Source organism: Astatotilapia calliptera, unplaced genomic scaffold (genome assembly GCF_900246225.1).
Source record: "Astatotilapia calliptera unplaced genomic scaffold, fAstCal1.2 U_scaffold_1, whole genome shotgun sequence".
Classification (NCBI taxonomy): Eukaryota; Metazoa; Chordata; class Actinopteri; order Cichliformes; family Cichlidae; genus Astatotilapia; species Astatotilapia calliptera.
The window spans coordinates 1333050-1350070 of NW_020535618.1; the positions used below are offsets into that span (position 1 = coordinate 1333050).

The 17021-nt window shown below is 38.0% G+C and overlaps 2 protein-coding genes across 5 annotated transcripts; both read right to left on the reverse strand.

The window, feature by feature from the left end:
• Positions 1-6080: 6080 nt before the first annotated feature.
• Positions 6081-17021, reverse strand: LOC113017217 (toll-like receptor 13). Its single transcript, XM_026160373.1, has 2 exons — positions 16251-17021; positions 6081-6417 (listed from the first exon to the last, which is right to left on the reverse strand). The coding sequence occupies exons 1-2, from the start codon at positions 16981-16983 to the stop codon at positions 6383-6385; spliced, it is 768 nt and encodes a 255-aa protein (XP_026016158.1). The 5' UTR covers positions 16984-17021; the 3' UTR covers positions 6081-6382.
• Positions 13716-15350, reverse strand: LOC113017218 (toll-like receptor 13). 4 transcript variants are annotated; one of them, XM_026160374.1, is made up of 3 exons: positions 15013-15350; positions 14611-14728; positions 13716-14529 (listed from the first exon to the last, which is right to left on the reverse strand). In XM_026160374.1, the coding sequence occupies exons 1-3, from the start codon at positions 15122-15124 to the stop codon at positions 14283-14285; spliced, it is 477 nt and encodes a 158-aa protein (XP_026016159.1). In that variant the 5' UTR covers positions 15125-15350; the 3' UTR covers positions 13716-14282. The 4 variants fall into 4 exon arrangements, 1 of the variants encoding a protein (XP_026016159.1); XR_003271422.1 differs by lacking the exon at positions 13716-14529 and having other exon boundaries at positions 14662-14728; positions 14842-15080; XR_003271423.1 differs by lacking the exon at positions 13716-14529 and having other exon boundaries at positions 14681-14744; positions 14842-15080.

A 17021-nucleotide genomic window follows, 5' to 3' on the forward strand; every position in this document is an offset into this window, starting at 1 on the left:
GATTCTCAATGAAACCGAATTTATGTTGTGAAATTCTCCGACTTTGCTTCCAAGACTTCACCTTTCCTGTGTCTTCATGGTTCAGCTTCAAACCTGAGAATTAGTCCACACTAAGATCCACCAGTCACCAAGTATCCTGTTAACACTGGCTGACTGAATCTAGAACGGTCGAGGGCTGATAACACATGAAGACGATTGATTTGTATGCCTTGTCCTCCTGGCCTGTTTTCAGTGAGTGATGTTTTAATTAAAGTTGCTTTGTGTTATAAGCTTGAACTGCGTATCGATATTTGCACTTTCGTCCTCTTCCTGTGTGACTGCTGCCATACAGTGGAAGTGAGCTGAACTCGAGCCTACTTTGAATCAGCTTCTCTTTTCTTTTTCTAGTAGAGACTGATGCTGCTGTGGCGTAATGTTCGCCCACAGAACATATAATGGAGGATAGACCTCAGGCTTCATAAGGGGCTGTGGGGAAAGACTCAAGATGGTACAGAATGAACGTGGTCCACTGGAGCTTTTCATTTTCAATAGATACAGTATAGGTTGGTTTGTTTTTGTTTTTTTAATATCTTTTATGGGTGTTAGTTGTAATGAAATAACTTTAAAGCACCATGATCTGTTTTAAAACATCCAAAATTTAGATTTTTAAGGATGGAAGAGCAGCAGCAGAATTTCTGGCAGCACCATATTAATAGCCTCTTAAAGGCCCTCCCGTCATGTACCCAAATGTTTAGAGAAATATCTATTCATTTTATGTAAATGGCATTTTAGGTCACAGAAAACTGAACTTTTATTAAATAAATAAATAAAAGCAGGATTTCTGCTTTTAGGTGTTGAGAAGAAAAACAGACTTTGTCTTTTGGCATCATCATGTACTTCTGATCCCCTGTTTCGACGTCAGATCGGCCAACTTTTTTTTATAAAATTCGGGTAATATCACCACAGGTTACTTTGGCATGCTCTCGACAGCGGCGCGGCCTTTTCATAGGAAGGAAAATGTTTTTTTTAGATTAATAGATAAAAAATAAAAATAATAACTGTGCATGCAGTGCTTTACATTTTTTTTATTTTGCATTATCACTAGAGTCAAAAAGTATTTTAAATGATGCCCACCTTTCATTTCCCATTAATACATTATTTCAAATTAAGAAATATTTGGGAAAATTAAGTTTTCTTGCTCACATTAAATTTAATATGAATGCTTTAATAAAGATTATTTCCTAATTAAAAATGATGACTTGATTCATCATCAGACAGGGAACAAAACCCGAAAACTTCTGGAGCTTTGAAAATTGCAACTCTCATTTTGGACCTATGTTTTAATTAATAATAAATTTTTGTAATCAGCTTCATGTAATTATTTGAGAATACAAAAGAAACAAAGTAATCTCAATAAACTTGCTTTTTGTGATCACAAAGGTTTAATTTAGAGGTAATCATCTAACTATGAGAATGTTGCACATTGATGTGAAATGGTGAAGACTACCAATCATAAATGAGATTAGGAGGCTGTGATTCCACGATACAAACCTTGTGATTGGCAGTAATTATACGTATAACACGGGGAAGTTGAGATCCTTTAGAAGACTGACGGGGGGAAAAGGAGTTTTTCAAAAAGTCAAAGGGGGGACTGTTGTGTCACTGCCAGTAATGACGTCCGATTGGCTCTTTTGTTTAGGTATTTTTCTTGTACGCTGTGGTTTGATTGGTTGCCCAGTTTTTGTTTTTTTTGTTTTCCCCCCCCTTCTCGCGTTGCATTTGTTTGGCTTCTTTACAAAAGTCTTCTCCTTCTTCTTCAACTTTACCTCACTTCTGTTTTGTGTCTTTCCATGTTTCCTGCTTCTGTTTTTGCCTTTTTTGTTATCTGCTCTTTTAGATTTTGTGACTTTTTGTTCCAAGTCCCTAACCTTCTTTTTATTTTTTCAGGACAGAATTGCCCCAGGTTTTTGTTTCAGTTATATACTAAACAAAACCCAAACCAAACCATGCATTCGCCAAACAGACTAAACCCCTCACCTTCTAATGTTGATCTGTGCATCCAGATGTTATAGTTGGTTTAATGCATGCAATAAGGTGTTATTATTTAGATGGCCCGTTGGTGGTTTTCAAGTCTGAACAAGGACAATAGCCAACATTAGTATCTCTAATACAAAGAGTTAGTACCATATAATTTTTATTTTCCTTCATTTTACTGGTTTGGTTTGTTTCCTGCTTTTCAAGTGAATAGTATTGTTTACAAAACACATAATCCAGTTAACTATTTTTATTATTATTTGTAATTATTGTCGTTAGATTTTTTTTTTTTTACATTAAGCATTACTTTTTTGCTATAATTTTGTTTTGTTTCAGATGAAAATAAATGGAAGCTCATTTTTATGCTTTTCAAACAAAGTTAATGAACAAGAACCACAGACTTTATTTGGTTTCTGTTGTACATGAAACTACAAGGGGGTGGTTTGACTTGTTTTTGGTAGTTCAATTTTAAGACTGGAAGTAGAACAGAAACTGTTAAGTCTAATTGCTGAATGTTGCCATTGTGTTTCTTAAATTTGTACAGTCTTAGTTCAAGCAGTAGGATCAAAGCCATTCCTTTGATCCTGACCACCTCTCCAACCACTCTGTGCTGGGGGAGGTTTTATTGTAGATACATCCTATCTGAAAGATCTGTTTCTTTTGACGTAAGCTTCCTGGGTTTACGACCCTTTGGTCAGCAGGAGGTCTGACACACACACACACACACACACACACACACACACACACACACACATTCTTACAGAACTTCACACATATACATAAAATGCTTTGTCTTAGAACCAAGGGGGCGTGGCTTTGTTCTGACGTGTTTTGTGTGAACTGTCTCTCATTAAAAGGCAGCAGGAGGAGGTCAGATCTGGGGGTCATTTTCGTGGTGGACACAGACGAGGCCTCCCTTGCGCAAATAATCGATCGATCGACTGTCTTGTTTTCTTCATGATGAATAAGTCTCTAGAATTAGTGGGGTTTGTGGAAACACAGACCCAACAGAAACCGTACAGAACTACAAAGAAACTCTAGTCACAGCTTTCCTCAAGACTCAGCATGGCAGCTGGTTGGTTTCCACTGGTCTTCAGGTAATACAGAATCAGGCATTCCTTATTGCTGCTCTGTAAGGAAACCTCTGCAAGAAGAAAATAATTTAAATCTATTCAAGGTAAACATTAAGAATTTTGGATGTCATTGGATAGCATTTTACTATAACTTGTGTTCACCTTTACTAATTCACTACTTGATGTTAAGTGTCTTACTCAGTATGAAAGGATGCAAAGGAAACAAAACTTTTTTTTCTCATTTTAAATAAGTTAAAATGGCAAAAAAGCACCAATGATTGTATGACATCAAGGCAGCACAACTGTCCTGAAATTAAGCCTTTACATAGATAAAAAGCCAGCACTCCTTTTATTATTTGCTTCATGTTAGCCAGTAGATGGTGTTGTACTTTCAGTTTTTACCTCCTCATTTCTCTTCTGGCTTCAGCAAATTCATCTCCGCACGAATGTGGCCATGGTTTCCACCACCTACACACACAAGTGCCCACATGTGCCCCATTAAGCATCACATTGTGCGAGTAAAAAAAGGTACTGATGACATTTTACCTGCTATTAAAGAAGGCGACAAATGACATACATATATTGCCTGGTAAATGACTTAAAGCTCAGTGAACCTTTCAGAACTTTAGAAGTTTGAAGATTTGGGTTGTTTTTTTTTACAATTACGTTTACAATCGATTAATTTACCACTAGTTTATACACCATTAGAGTAGAGGTGGGAAAATAATTTTCCCATGAGAAACTGGGATTGTTTGGGAGTGCTGGACTTAATGGTCTGTATTTATATAGCGCTTTACTAGTCCCTAAGGACCCCAAAGCGCTTTACATATCCAGTCATCCACCCATTCATCATAGAATGAACCTAATTCCAAATCCTTCCTGTTTCTGTGAGCTCATTTTTCTCCAGTCATGTCAGAGCCAAGGTTGCATCTTTACAACTACAGCTTAAGAAAACAGATTTCCAGAATCGTTGAAGCCCAATATGAATAGAGAGTCACAGGTGAGGGGAGCAAGAAATCTCTGGCTTTGTTTCCAAGTTGCAGTACACAAACAACGACCATGTCCATTACTTTTAATTCCACAGTTGAAAGTGTCTATTAATGGATGTATTGGACCAACAATTCACCCTTCTTCTGGACAATGGTCTAATCTCTATCCAACCGGTCAATTCATGGAAACAGAAATGACAAGTCAGGATGAGTTAGTCTGAAAATTAGTAATCTGGATTCGGACTTCTCTGAGCTGAGGCATTTAGACAATTACGATGTGTTCCAATATTGTATGTGCAGTGTTTTTGGACGAATATGAGCAGAGTTAGTGACTGAAAACACAATTTTATCACTGATTAAAGAATATGCATCATGAGCCCAGCCTTGTTTTTCTGTGCGACTATGGCTTCAGTCTGAAGTAAAGTTGGCCGTTCCTTTCCTTTTATATGAGTATATGAATTACACTGTTGCACTTAAAAGTATCTGTTTGAAATAATAAACATACTTTTTTTTATTCACACAATCAGACCCTTTGTGATTGTTTTCAGACTTACAAACCAAAAACTCTCAGACTTTTTTTTCATTTTCTTTTGTTAAATTCAGTGTTGGCAAAGGAGTGTCTGGAAAGTATGAATATATACTTGATTATAAATGTTGTGTTAAATATAAAAAATAGAGTCCCAGATTTGAAAGTAACTTGAATTAGAATAAAATTTACCTAAAATATGGTCGCTACTGGGCAGTTAGGCTAGAACATTTGGATTTCCTACTGTGCTTAAACCTATCACAATAAATTATAGGGGGGAAAAGAACAACACCATTATGAATTTATGGTTATGATTTTTTTTAAAAAACATTTTTGGTGCTGTTAATGGAAACACTGAAAATGATGTAATAAATAAAACATGTAACTACTGTCATGTAAAAACATTGTTTTGCCTTTATTACAGCTTTACCATGTTGCTATGTTATAACACATATTATCATAGCATTTCTTTCAAGCATATCAATGATGAAAAAAAGTTTTATTTATACTTTAATGGCAAAAAAAGAAAAAGAAAAAGTAAATAGCACATTCACTCCAGGAAAGTCCACCAGACCAGAAAGTGTTCACTGAGGTCACAGGTCAAGGCAGCACAGGGCTGTTTTCCCTTTTAGAACCATTGAAATTGAAGTGAAACTGGAATGCAGTTTGTTTGCAACAAGCTGGCGATGGCTTCCCCCCATTGCATGTCGCATCCTTCTTACATGGTATAAGATGTGAAGATTCATGTGCTTTTCTGCGCTGAGGTGTTTTTTTTACTGTCCTCAAACTGCTCTACCAGTTAGTAGCTCAGTTTGAGTAGAGTTTGTTTTTCCTCCTTTTGTCCCTGATGTTATTTTTCATTGTTGTTCTTACCATTCTACCTCTCTCCAACCTGTCTTCCAATGTGATGTTTGTGCTATGTATCTATGGTCGGAAGGGGTCCAATTTCACTGCATTTTGACTTGATTGATTGATTGATATATACAATCTATGATTTTTCCACCTCGGTAAATCTCACTGGATGACTCTCTGGTAGCCAGTGAGGAGGCACCTGTGCTCAGCAGGGTTTTCTTCTCTCTTGAGAGCTTGTTGTATTTTCTGCCAGAAGACTCCAGTGTGCTGAACAGCCTGTGGCCAACTCAGGTAGCTACGCTTCTTCACCAGACTCCTAATTTGGTAGTATGGAGACAGCTGCTTGGCTGGTATGTCCTCCAGAAACACCATGATCAACACATCCTTATGTTCATCAAACAGACGGTAGCTAAAGACACCACACACAGAACAGAACAGACAGTTGAATAAGCATAGGAGCATAGTGACATCATCGGGTGCAAGGACAAAGATGTTGACAATACCTGGCCATCTGGATTTCTCTGGAGCACCACTCACTCTGCAGGTAATGCTGGCTGATCACACAGATAGTCTTCCTGCTGTTATAGATGGCATCTGTGATGTTTTCTACAATGGGCTTACCTGTTTTAAAAATGCACAATAGAAATGGCAGGTGAATTCTTTGTGAAATTAAAAGAATAATTCTTGGTCCTGATTAATTTGTGTCTGCTGGTTTTGGAAATTCTGCACTGGCTGTCGTGCTGATTTCACATTATTTGGTATAAAAACGTAACACTTAACAAATATAGAAATGAAAAACAGAAATGGGTCCAAACCAAGTCTGAAAAAAAGAAGTTTAAATTGCTGACAAAGATATTAAGAGGAAGTGAGCGATGCAGAAGAACGAGCAGGACTTTGACTCAAACAGTCAGAATCAACATTTCGGCTTCTCATTTCCAGCATTTCATAGTCATCAGAAAAGCATCTATACCTGGTTCAAAGTCTCTGTGGTGCAGACAGAGTTTCCAGCCCTGTTGACCCTCCAGCTCTGGAAGCAACTCTCCACAGACCCAAGCTTCATCATGAACATTGTAGGAGACAAAGGCATCGTAGCTGTGAGGAATACCTTTCTTCCTCCTCTTATTATCATAGAGGAAGGCCAGGAAGAGGTAGTAGGTATAGGTGAGGTGCCACCTCAGGAAGTGGTGAATGAAGGATATAAGAAGAGTAAGCACAACTAGAAAAAAGCTAGAAATGAAGCAGGGAAAATTAGCATGCATCCGACAGGAGTCGATTTCAAAGTCCAGGAATTTTTTCCCCTGTTGGCTCACAGGAAATGCACAAGTGTACTGGTGAGCATTAACGATCTGTGTCTGGCTGCTGTTTTGAATCCACTCATTAAAATCAATGCTAGAGCATTCACATGTTAGGCGGTTGGAAGCTAGATCCAGATAGGTCAAAGCATGGAGGGAGTTAATCACTTTCTGACTGACTAGTGTCAATGTATTGTCGCTGAGTTTCAGCCAGGTGAGTGCCTGCAGTTTGGCATCAGCCAGGAAATCCAAAGATCTGAGTTTGTTGTTAGAGAAGTCGAGCATTGTCAGGTTTGGGACAGGCCAGAACACTTCAGATGTTAAATTTGAAATCTCACTATTAGATATCTTCAGAGACTTCAGCTGGGGGGTGTATTTAAATGTGTCGGGGTGCAATGACCCCATAAAAAATTTCTCCATCCATAAGTACTCTAAAGATGTCAGACCACTAAGTACGTCTGACGGAATATCCTCGTGAGTTTCCCTTTTATCAAAGATAATAAGTTTCTTCAATTTGGTTAAATATGAGAAAGGATGTGCATGATGTTGTATGTTCTGATTTTTGGTAATATGGAAGACCAGAGTATTTAAGTTTGTTAGTCCCCTAAAATACTCTTTTACGTAACCCCTACATGACACTTTAAGAGTTTGGAGACTTTTAAGTTCTTCAAATATTCCCGAATGATCAATGCAACTGTCGTCTGATTGTAATTCCAAGTGATCGAGGGAATGGAGTTTTTTGAAGTCTCCTTCCTGTAAATCTGCCAAAGTGTTGTTGTTCAAATACAAATATTTTAGTTTTTCTAAATTTCCTTTGAAGCTATGCTCAAAAGAAAAAATTCCATTCGTTTCTATTTTCAGGACTTTCAAATTAGGCAGATTTTGAAAAATATGCGGTGTGATTCGGGAAATGCGATTGTGGTTTAGATTGAGGTGTCTGAGTGCCCTCAGATGATTAAAGTCAGAGCTGTTGAGTTCGCTGATGACATTGAAGCTCAGGTCCAGAACTTCCAATTTGGAGAGTCCCCGGAGAGCAAGCGGCACTTTGGATAAAACGTTCTTCTGCAGGTCCAGGTGCTTGAGCTGTGTCATTGATTGGAGTGCATGATCAGACATTGTTTCCATCTTATTAAAAGGTAAACTAAGCTCAGTAAGTTGGGAGCAAGACCGCAGCAGGTTATCATTTGCGTGGGTAATTTTGCTACTCCCTATATCGAGAATGTGTAGAGAAGGAATCTGGCAGGCAATATCTATAAGACCACGTTTTATCGGAATTTTCATGAAGTACAGTTTAAGATGTTTAAGTGAGGCAGCAGTCTTTAGCATCTTGCTGTATGCCTCAAAAGTAACATTATTCCCATCCAAGTAGAGGGAAGTTAGGCTCCTCAAGAATGTTTTGTTTGTTACATTCCATTCAATCTTACTATTACATCTCCTGAAGTCCAGTAACTGCAGATGAGGAAACATGTCTTTTGTAATACTGAATTTTCTGAGTTTACACCAAATTATATCCAGTTCCCTAATGTTTGAGCTATTTAAAGGCAGGTCGGAGGACTGGAAAGAAGTAAAATCATTTCCCCCAATGCACAAATTTTGTAAGTGTGGAAGTGTTAATACTGGAGCAATAATTGCAATTTCAGACAGAGAATTGTAGCTCAGATCTACTGAGATTATGTTGACCAGGGACTGAAAGGCCGCCTGCGAGATGGATGAGATCAGGTTTTTATTGAGAGATAATTCTTTTAATTGTGAAAGACCCCGAAACATATTTTCTGTCACCTTTGAGAGGTTATTTCTAGCCAAGACTAGAACCGTTAACTCTGCCAAGTCTGCAAAAGCTCCATCATCAATGTGTACAATCACATTACTTTCAGCGTTTAAAATTTTGAGCTTAGCTAAATCTCTTAAATCTTTGCAGGTGATGTTTGAAATCTTATTTGAGGAGAGATTCAGTGATGTTACATTTCTGGGAATGTCATCTGGAATAGCAGTGAGGTCATGGTCTGTGCATAAAATGGATGTATTATTTTCCTCTTGAGGATAGGGAATTATGCAGTTTTTCAGTGAAAAAGCATGTGAGGGGTTATAGAAACAGAAGCAGAACAGAAATGAGCTGAGTAGCAGAGACACACTTCCTGTAGCTAGCATGTTGAAATGTTGTTTACTTCAGTTTCAGTTTTCTGACAAACTTGGAAGGGGCAAAAAAAATAGTTGTTCATAACATCTGAAAATGACAGGAGAAGAAATTACTCTTGACCATTCAGCGTTCACACCACAGATAGCAACAACATGACGTCTGGTATTCAAAGACACTTTGTATATAGTTTTTATATTGTTTATTTTATGTAATATTCAATAATGATCTGTACATTTAGTCTTTTTCAAGGAAGCAATTTTTTATTCAGTGTTTTCATAAAAGCCTTTGTATACATTTACTACTACTAGGGGGAACAAATGAGATTTAAGGCCTGGACAAGTTTGAAACCTTTTGTTCTTCACATTGGAAAATGACTGAAAATAAAAATAGCCAGCTCCTAATTTGATAAATTCTGCACCCAGCTTTGAAGTCTGCAATGTCACTGAATTGCAGCCAGATGATGCTCACTTTACGTTTTTACATTTCTTCACTTTTTCCCAACACATATGCATTCCCCTTCTCTCTGTCTACCTGGCCTGTGCCACTACACTCGGTGTCTTCAGAATGTCTACCCCCCTTCCTTCTTCCACATATTGGCATGACCCCAGTCTGTCTTTGCATGTGATTGGCTGCATGGTGTGCCCATAAAAAAAATTCTCTCCCCTGTCTGCATGGATTTTTAGCAGGGCTGAAGTTTCAAATCTCACATACCAACGAGCCATTAACAACACATGACACATGAATTTATCTCAAAGGCCAGATATAATTGTGTCAGGAGCTGGGTGTGGCCCAGGGGCCGTATATGAGACGTCCACAGTCATCCATTTGAAGCTTCACTGTTCACATTTAAAAATGATGCTTAGCCAGTGTATTTACAGTCATGGCAAAGGGTTAGATTTACAGATATCCATAGGTGATGGCATGGACTTAATAAAAAATGTACATACCTACGTTAGTGTCACTTTAATATACAGTCAGTTTCTTTTTTTTTAACAGCCCCCCCCCCCCCCCCCCCCCCCCAAAAAAAAACCAAAACTATTTTGATTAAAAGAACCCCCAAAAACTCTTTTCTTGACATTAGTGAACTAGCAGAGCTAGGCCAAGCAGATGGCCCCATTTTAGGGAACAAATATGAAGCAGCAGAGATGAGGTGCTACATAAAGGTTTCCTTGTATGTAACACTTTTTGCTTGCTTGCTTGGTAACCTAGAGCAGTTGCTGTTCAAAATGAAATAACTTGCCTGCTTTAATACTGCTTAACCTCTACTTTCTAGTCACTCATCAGCCTAAAGTTATTTCATGCTATGGATTCTCAGAAAACATGTAGTGTAAAGTACATGGAAGTAGATACCCAAACTCTGAAAAATACAGAATTGCAACTACCATACCCACAAACCATAGATAACACAATACAAACCTGCATACTGCTTAACCTATAGTTATTTACTGTTGTTTGTGTCATATGACGTGTAAATGTACCAACACAGTCCAACAGTTTACACTTAAATTAACTCCACCTGAGGATAATTTTGAATTTTCTTTTTTCATTAGAATTGCAGTAATTCAGTAATATAATATAAATAAAATCAGACTATGGCTAATTTGTTTTTAATATACCATTTTTAGAGTTAAGTTGTTCCATGTCTAATAAAAAAAAGTCCAGTTTAAATTGTTTTTGCAAAGTAAATGTTATTTGCATTAAAACTGACCATATATATATATATATATATATATATATATATATATATATATATATATATATATATATGCAAGGTCAGTGGTTTTTCATTAAACAAGATAAAAGAAACTTACCTATTCCAAAAAAAAGTTGTTTCTGTCACCAGCTTGATAACAGAACAAAAGAAAAAACCAAGCTGTAACCATTGAGGTCAAACCGACAAAATATAATGGAGTAAATTCAGAGTGAATCACTTGTACAAGGAAGAGGAAGTTGGATGGTTCACTCCCACAGATGCTGCTACTTCTGCAGTCTGTCTACTCAAACCCAAGTATGACTGGTCCATGAAATAAAACACCACAATGAAAAAAAATATACTTTCTGCAGCTTGCATGCTTGTCTTCGTTTTTCCTTTTGTTTTTTCATGGTTTTTTCCCCAGTATTTTAGATGAGCCTCGACCGTTGTCAAGTTTTATTTATTGAAAGGGATTTTTCAAAGAGATCTTTTAATTGATTTAATCATTTTAGCATTTTTGAAGTCCATACAAGTTGTGCTCTGCAGCCATCCTCCCTGCCCTCACATCTTAAGTGAATATCTTAAGGCTTGTGTGCACAAGTGGGTTGCTTGCTTCCTGTTTCTACTTTGTGGTCTTTAAGAACACTCACTAATAATACTTCATGTTTCTGTATATCCTGTGTGAAATGTCATGTACATTACTGCACAAAAGTTTCCTCACCCAGGGGTGTCCAAGACAATGGTATGTATCTATCCCCATTTGACAAGGATGATGCCATTATTAAGCTTGTCTAGCCACAGAAAATGGCAGCATGTGAGTCACAAAGGTGAAAAAAAAATGCCTGAATCCTTTTAAAAGCTTTATTTTTTGCAGGTTTTATAAATTTAAGGTTTTACCAACAAATAAACTTAGATTTTGTTTTCAAAACTGTCAAATTGTTCAGATTTTGAAAATGTAATTGATTTTCAGTATGTTAGTTCGCTGAAAATGTTGAAGCTCAGGTCTAAGAGTTGAGGTCAAAGAGAGCAACTGGGACCAAGTAACTGAGCTCAGTGAGATTAGACCAAGACTTTAGCAGGATGTCATTTAGAGCGCCAGTTTTCGCAAATATTACATCAAAAACTACTAGAGGAGGAATTTGGGAGATGACGTCTGTGAAATCAGGCATTCAGGGTTCTGTCTTCCCTCCATTACTTGAATTTAGTATAAGACAAATGATACAATGTTCATAATGGGGTGTTCAAACCCCCAGCTGTTCACAGAAGATGACTGTTCCTTCTTCAGCCTGGTTCTGCTGGAGGCTTATTTCTATTAAAATTGGGTTTTTCCTTTCCACAGTCACCAAGTACTCGCTCAAAGGGCCGGTCACCAGTCAAAATGCCCAGGCCAATTTTTTGTCCCAGTCCAGCCCTGCTCTGAACTAGCGGGCCTGCTGAAAGCACAGACCCAACAGCTTGCTCTTCTACTGCCTGGGTTGGTACACAGGGGCCACGAGGAGAACAGGAAGGCCACACAAAGTGTAATTAACATTGCCCAAAAAAATCCGCAGATCCTCCTATCTCAGGAAAAACAGTGCTGTCACAGGTGACCCCTTACACCCCTTACCCCCCCCCCCCCCAATGCTACCCCTGCCCACTCACCTCACCAATCTGTGCCACAGTCTGACTAACCCCCATAACTCAATAACTTGTACTACTTCCAAACACTTTGTTCTCCAATGTGTCTTTCTCTTGATTATATCTACATTTCTCCTGTTTGTTATTTATTCCTGCTGTCTATTTATATTTTATTCCTACACAGATGTCGTGGAGCACCCATAATTCCATAATTTAGTTGTACATGTACAATAAAAGCGCTATTCTATTCTATTCTATTCTATTCTATTCTATCCTTTATTAGAGAAACTGCATTTCCAGACGACAGGGGAATTAAAATCAAACAATCAAGATGTAATTACAGTGCAGTCTTTCACCTTTGATTCAAAGTTTGACTAAAGTATTGCATTAAGTGTTTAGAAATTAGAGACATTTTAATATACAGTTTTCCATTTTCAGGGGTTCACAGTTGATAAGAATCGACTGACAAGCTGTTCGATGGCAAAAGTAAGGCCTGTGACCTTATTACCATTATTAAGTTTCACTTTGTCAAATTCATTTGAGTCACTTCAGATCAATGTTTAATGAAGCACTTCATGAGGAAGCTGTACAGTTTGCACCCAAGACTTCTGCATTCACACAGTGCATTGCGGTCAGTATCATAAACTGATACCCTCCCACCACACAGGCAGGAGGCTCTAAGGCCGTAAGACTGATCAACTCCATTGCTCACTGATAACTCAGTTGTTCTGATGCGCTGCACTGTTTTTGTTCGGTTTTATTTTATTTACTATGCTTCTACTATGCTACTATTCTTTGTATTTAAGCACACTAATCTGTTTTTTGTGTGTTTTTTTAAATGCTGTCACTGTGCTGCTATAATTTTAAAATGCTGCTCCAGTTTAAATGTTTCAATATGCTGCACTATAGTTGTTTTATGTTGGTGACAGGCAGTTTATTTTATTGTTTATTATTTATCTTAATTTTCATGAGGATAATGGAACCTTGAACCTATTTCAAAACTCTGAAACTTCTGTAAAGAGACAAACCACTGAATTACCTTTATTTTAAACACACTTTCCACATGCCAGTAAAATGATATAGTACAAAAACTCATACCATTCCACATCATCAGAGCATCAATAAAAAACAACAAAAAAGCATGAGCTACCGAAACACTGCTGCTGCTGACTGTCACTCCAGCCCTCAGGTAGTGTGATAGTCAGGTGACGTATCAAGGAAACCAGCAGTGTGCTGCCTAAGCATTAGCACAGCAAGGATACATCCATGTGACCGTGTGACAGTTTAGTACAAGTAACAAGAAACCATACATGTTATATTTTTTGTAACACACAATTAATTATATCTGTAAATACAAATAATATGAGATGATAAACTAGAAAATACATTTAGTCTTCTAGCAGAAGGCTGTTCACCAGTGTGTTGAACAGCCTGTAGCCAGTTCAAGTAAGTGCTCCTCTTCATCAGTCTCATTATTATTTTGTTATATCAGATTATAATAGCATTTCATTTCTAAGCACATCAACTATGAAAAAAGTTTATTCACACTTTTATGGCAAGAAATGTCATTTAGTATATTTACTCCTGACAGGATGAGCACAACAAACACGTTAATATGTTACAATTGTGTACATGTGTTAATAAAAATGCACATATAGTTCTTGTTACATTGAGTTCTACATTTATAAAACAGACAACATGAAATAAGACTTGACACTTTTGACTGAGTCCATACACTCCAGGAAAGTCCACCAGACAACAAAGTGTTGCTGAGGTCACAGGTCAAGGCACCATAGGGCTGTTTGCCACTAGACACCTACAAGCAACCTTATTGAAACCACAGGAGCCCTGCTGGGCATTAGAAGTACTGCAAGTTTATCCACTTCTGCAGAAGCTTCACCTCTCTGATCCAGAAGCTACCATGTTTACCCATACACTTCGACAAGCAACCTTATTGAAGCCAGAGGAGTTTCCCCCTGCTGGGCATTAGAAGTAATGCATTTTAGCCACTCCTGCATTAGCGTGACCGCTCTGTTTAAATATACACAATATATATATACAATCTGTGATTTTTCCACCTGGGTTAAATCTCACTGGATGACTCTCTGGTAGCCAGTGAGGAGGCACCTGTGCTCAGCAGGGTTTTCTTCTCTCTTGAGAGCTTGTTGTATTTTCTGCCAGAAGACTCCAGTGTGATGAACAGCCTGTGGCCAACTCAGGTAGCTACGCTTCTTCACCAGACTCCTAATTTGGAAGTATGGAGACAGCTGCTTGGCTGGTATGTCCTCCAGAAACACCATGATCATCACATCCTTGTGCTCATTGAAGAGACGGAAGCTAAAGACACCAAACACAGATTAATCAATGTAGAAACTGGTGACATCATTACATGTAAGAACAAAGAGTTGGTAACCATACCTGGCCATCTGGATTTCTTTGGAGCACCACTCACTTTGCAGGTAATGCTGGCTGATCACACAGATAGTCTTTCTGCTACAATAGATAGCCTCTGTAATGTTTTCGACGATGGGCTTACCTGTAAAAACAAAAATCTGACACATCAAACATGTCAGCATTGTGTTCTAAAATGACACAAGTTACATAAAATTTATCTTTGTACAAGTTAAAAGATTTCAAAGGTATTCTCACTTCAGAGAATAGTGGGGCTTAAATTCCATTCACTCCAACTTTGGTTGTACTTTTTTTTTTTTTTTTTTTAGCAATGGTGAGTAAGCAAAAAACTATTTTTTAAGTCACTGAGGCGTACTGTCAGGGGTTGCTGAGTGGATGTGGAGAAAAGGACTCAAACGCAGGACTCACGGTGAAGATTCAGGGTGTTTATTGTGAGGGACGAATGACGAAAACAGGAGATGGCTGACTGACTGAATAACTGACTGAACGGCTGACTGATCTGAACTTGGAAGGCAAACATGGGGCATAGACAGCAGTGACAACATCAATGACGCGACGCCGACCAGGAGAGAACTGAGGACTTAAATACACTGGCTGAACAATGACTGATAGGTGACAGGTGAGTGAGCAGCTGAACACAATTGAACTAACGATGCATGGAATAAGAACTAGAGCATAATGCACACAGAGTAACGTAACACAAAACAGGAAGTGGAACGTACAGAGGATAAACAGTGAACATGAACTGAAAATACTGGGTCAACGACCCAGAAACCCTGACACGTACACTGATGCTGAATCAAATTCCAGCTAATGAGAATCTATAATTTTCTTTTGTGAAATTCTTAAGTCTATACTTTGTTAATTGGGCAGCTACATATATTTGTGTTGGATTGGAACAGTTGACAAGCTCAATGGAGAACAGTGGAGATGGATGATTGTCTCTGGCTAAACATTTTTAAAGTCTGTCTAAAAGTGCCCAATTTACTAATGGCAGCTGCTAAAAGATTCTACAATATTCAACTTTTACGTTTGCCAAAATCTAATTTAGTGAAGATTTTCTTACAGGCCTGTAAGTGCAAAATACATCTTTGGTGCTTTTCTCTTTTCAATGCAGTAAACAAAATCAATGAAAGTAATTTCATGTTTATAGATTTTAAATATGGAAGAAACTTAGATGTTTTCAATTTAATTAAAGCTTTGGGTACACATGGCCTTCTAGGGGCTTGTTCATGGTTTCAGCAAAAAAAAAAAAAAGTTCTTCCAGAGTAAACCTTTCATTTTCCCAGATGTAGGATGCTTTGTCAGCTGAGTAGCACATCTATATACTACTTTTTGAGGTTTAAAGATCAGTTTGTAGCGTTTCTCTAAATGGTCAGTCTTTTAGATCTAGCATTCAAACTGCAGTTTGTGAGTCACATGTCATTGCTATTTTTGTTTTGACACTGTAGACGCTGTTTATATTTTTGCAGTGCTGTCAAAGAGAAAAAAAAGATACTGTGGTGTTAAAACTTGATCTTTTTCGGTACCACTGAAAAGCGGAACAAAAAGAAACAATTGTATTTATAGGAAAGAAGACACAGAGTTTGTGTGCTAGCTTCATTAAATATTGAGCTAAAAGTAGAACAGAGGCTAATGAAAAGCATCTATACCTGGTTCAAAGTCTCTGTGGTGCAGACAGAGTTTCCAGCCCTGTTGACCCTCCAGCTCTGGAAGCAACTCTCCACAGACCCAAGCTTCATCATGAACATTGTAGGAGACAAAGGCATCGTAGCTGTGAGGAATACCTTTCTTCCTCCTCTTATTATCATAGAGAAAGGCCAGGAAGAGGTAGTAGGTATAGGTGAGGTGTGACCTCAGGAAGTGATAGATGAAGGATGCGAGGAGAGTAAGCACAACTAGACTAGAGCTAAAAAGGAAGCAGAGCAATGCAGCATCTATCCAACAGGAGTCAAAACCAAAGTCAAGGAATTTGTTTCCCCGTTGGCTGACAGGAAATGAGCAAGTGTACTGATGTGCATTAACAACCTGTGTCTGTTTGCTGCCTTGAATCCACTGGATAAGACCGTAATTAGAACATTCACATGTTAAAAGGTTAGCAGATAGATCCAGATATTTCATGGTTAAAAGGGATTGGATAACTGTTTCACTGATTACGAACAATTCATTGTTGCTGACATCGAGCCATCTGAGTACTGGCAGTTTGGCCTCTGCTAGAAAATCCAAAGACCTGAGTTTATTGTTGGAGAGGTCGAGTGTTATCAGGTTTGGAATTGGCAAGAACACGTCAGATGTTAAAACGGAAAGCTCGCTGTAAGTAATTGTGAGACGTTTCAGTTGCGGTGTGTGTTTAAATGTGTCTGGATGCAAAGATCCCATGAAGTATGCCTCTGTTATTAAGTACTCTAAAGAAGTCA

Excerpts from the sequence above, each read along its gene's own strand:
- LOC113017218 (XM_026160374.1), bottom strand. The coding sequence starts at position 15,124 with ATGTTTGCCTTCCAAGTTCAGATCAGTCAGCCGTTCAGTCAGTTATTC. Across the intron at positions 14,729-15,012 it reads AAACACCCTGAATCTTCACC|GTAAGCCCATCGTCGAAAAC; the intron begins GTGAGTCCTGCG and ends TTGTTTTTACAG. Across the intron at positions 14,530-14,610 it reads AAAGAAATCCAGATGGCCAG|CTTCCGTCTCTTCAATGAGC; the intron begins GTATGGTTACCA and ends TGGTGTCTTTAG.
- LOC113017217 (XM_026160373.1), bottom strand. The coding sequence starts at position 16,983 with ATGGGATCTTTGCATCCAGACACATTTAAACACACACCGCAACTGAAA. Across the intron at positions 6,418-16,250 it reads AGACTTTGAACCAGGTATAG|ATGCTTTTCTGATGACTATG; the intron begins ATGCTTTTCATT and ends AACCAGGTATAG.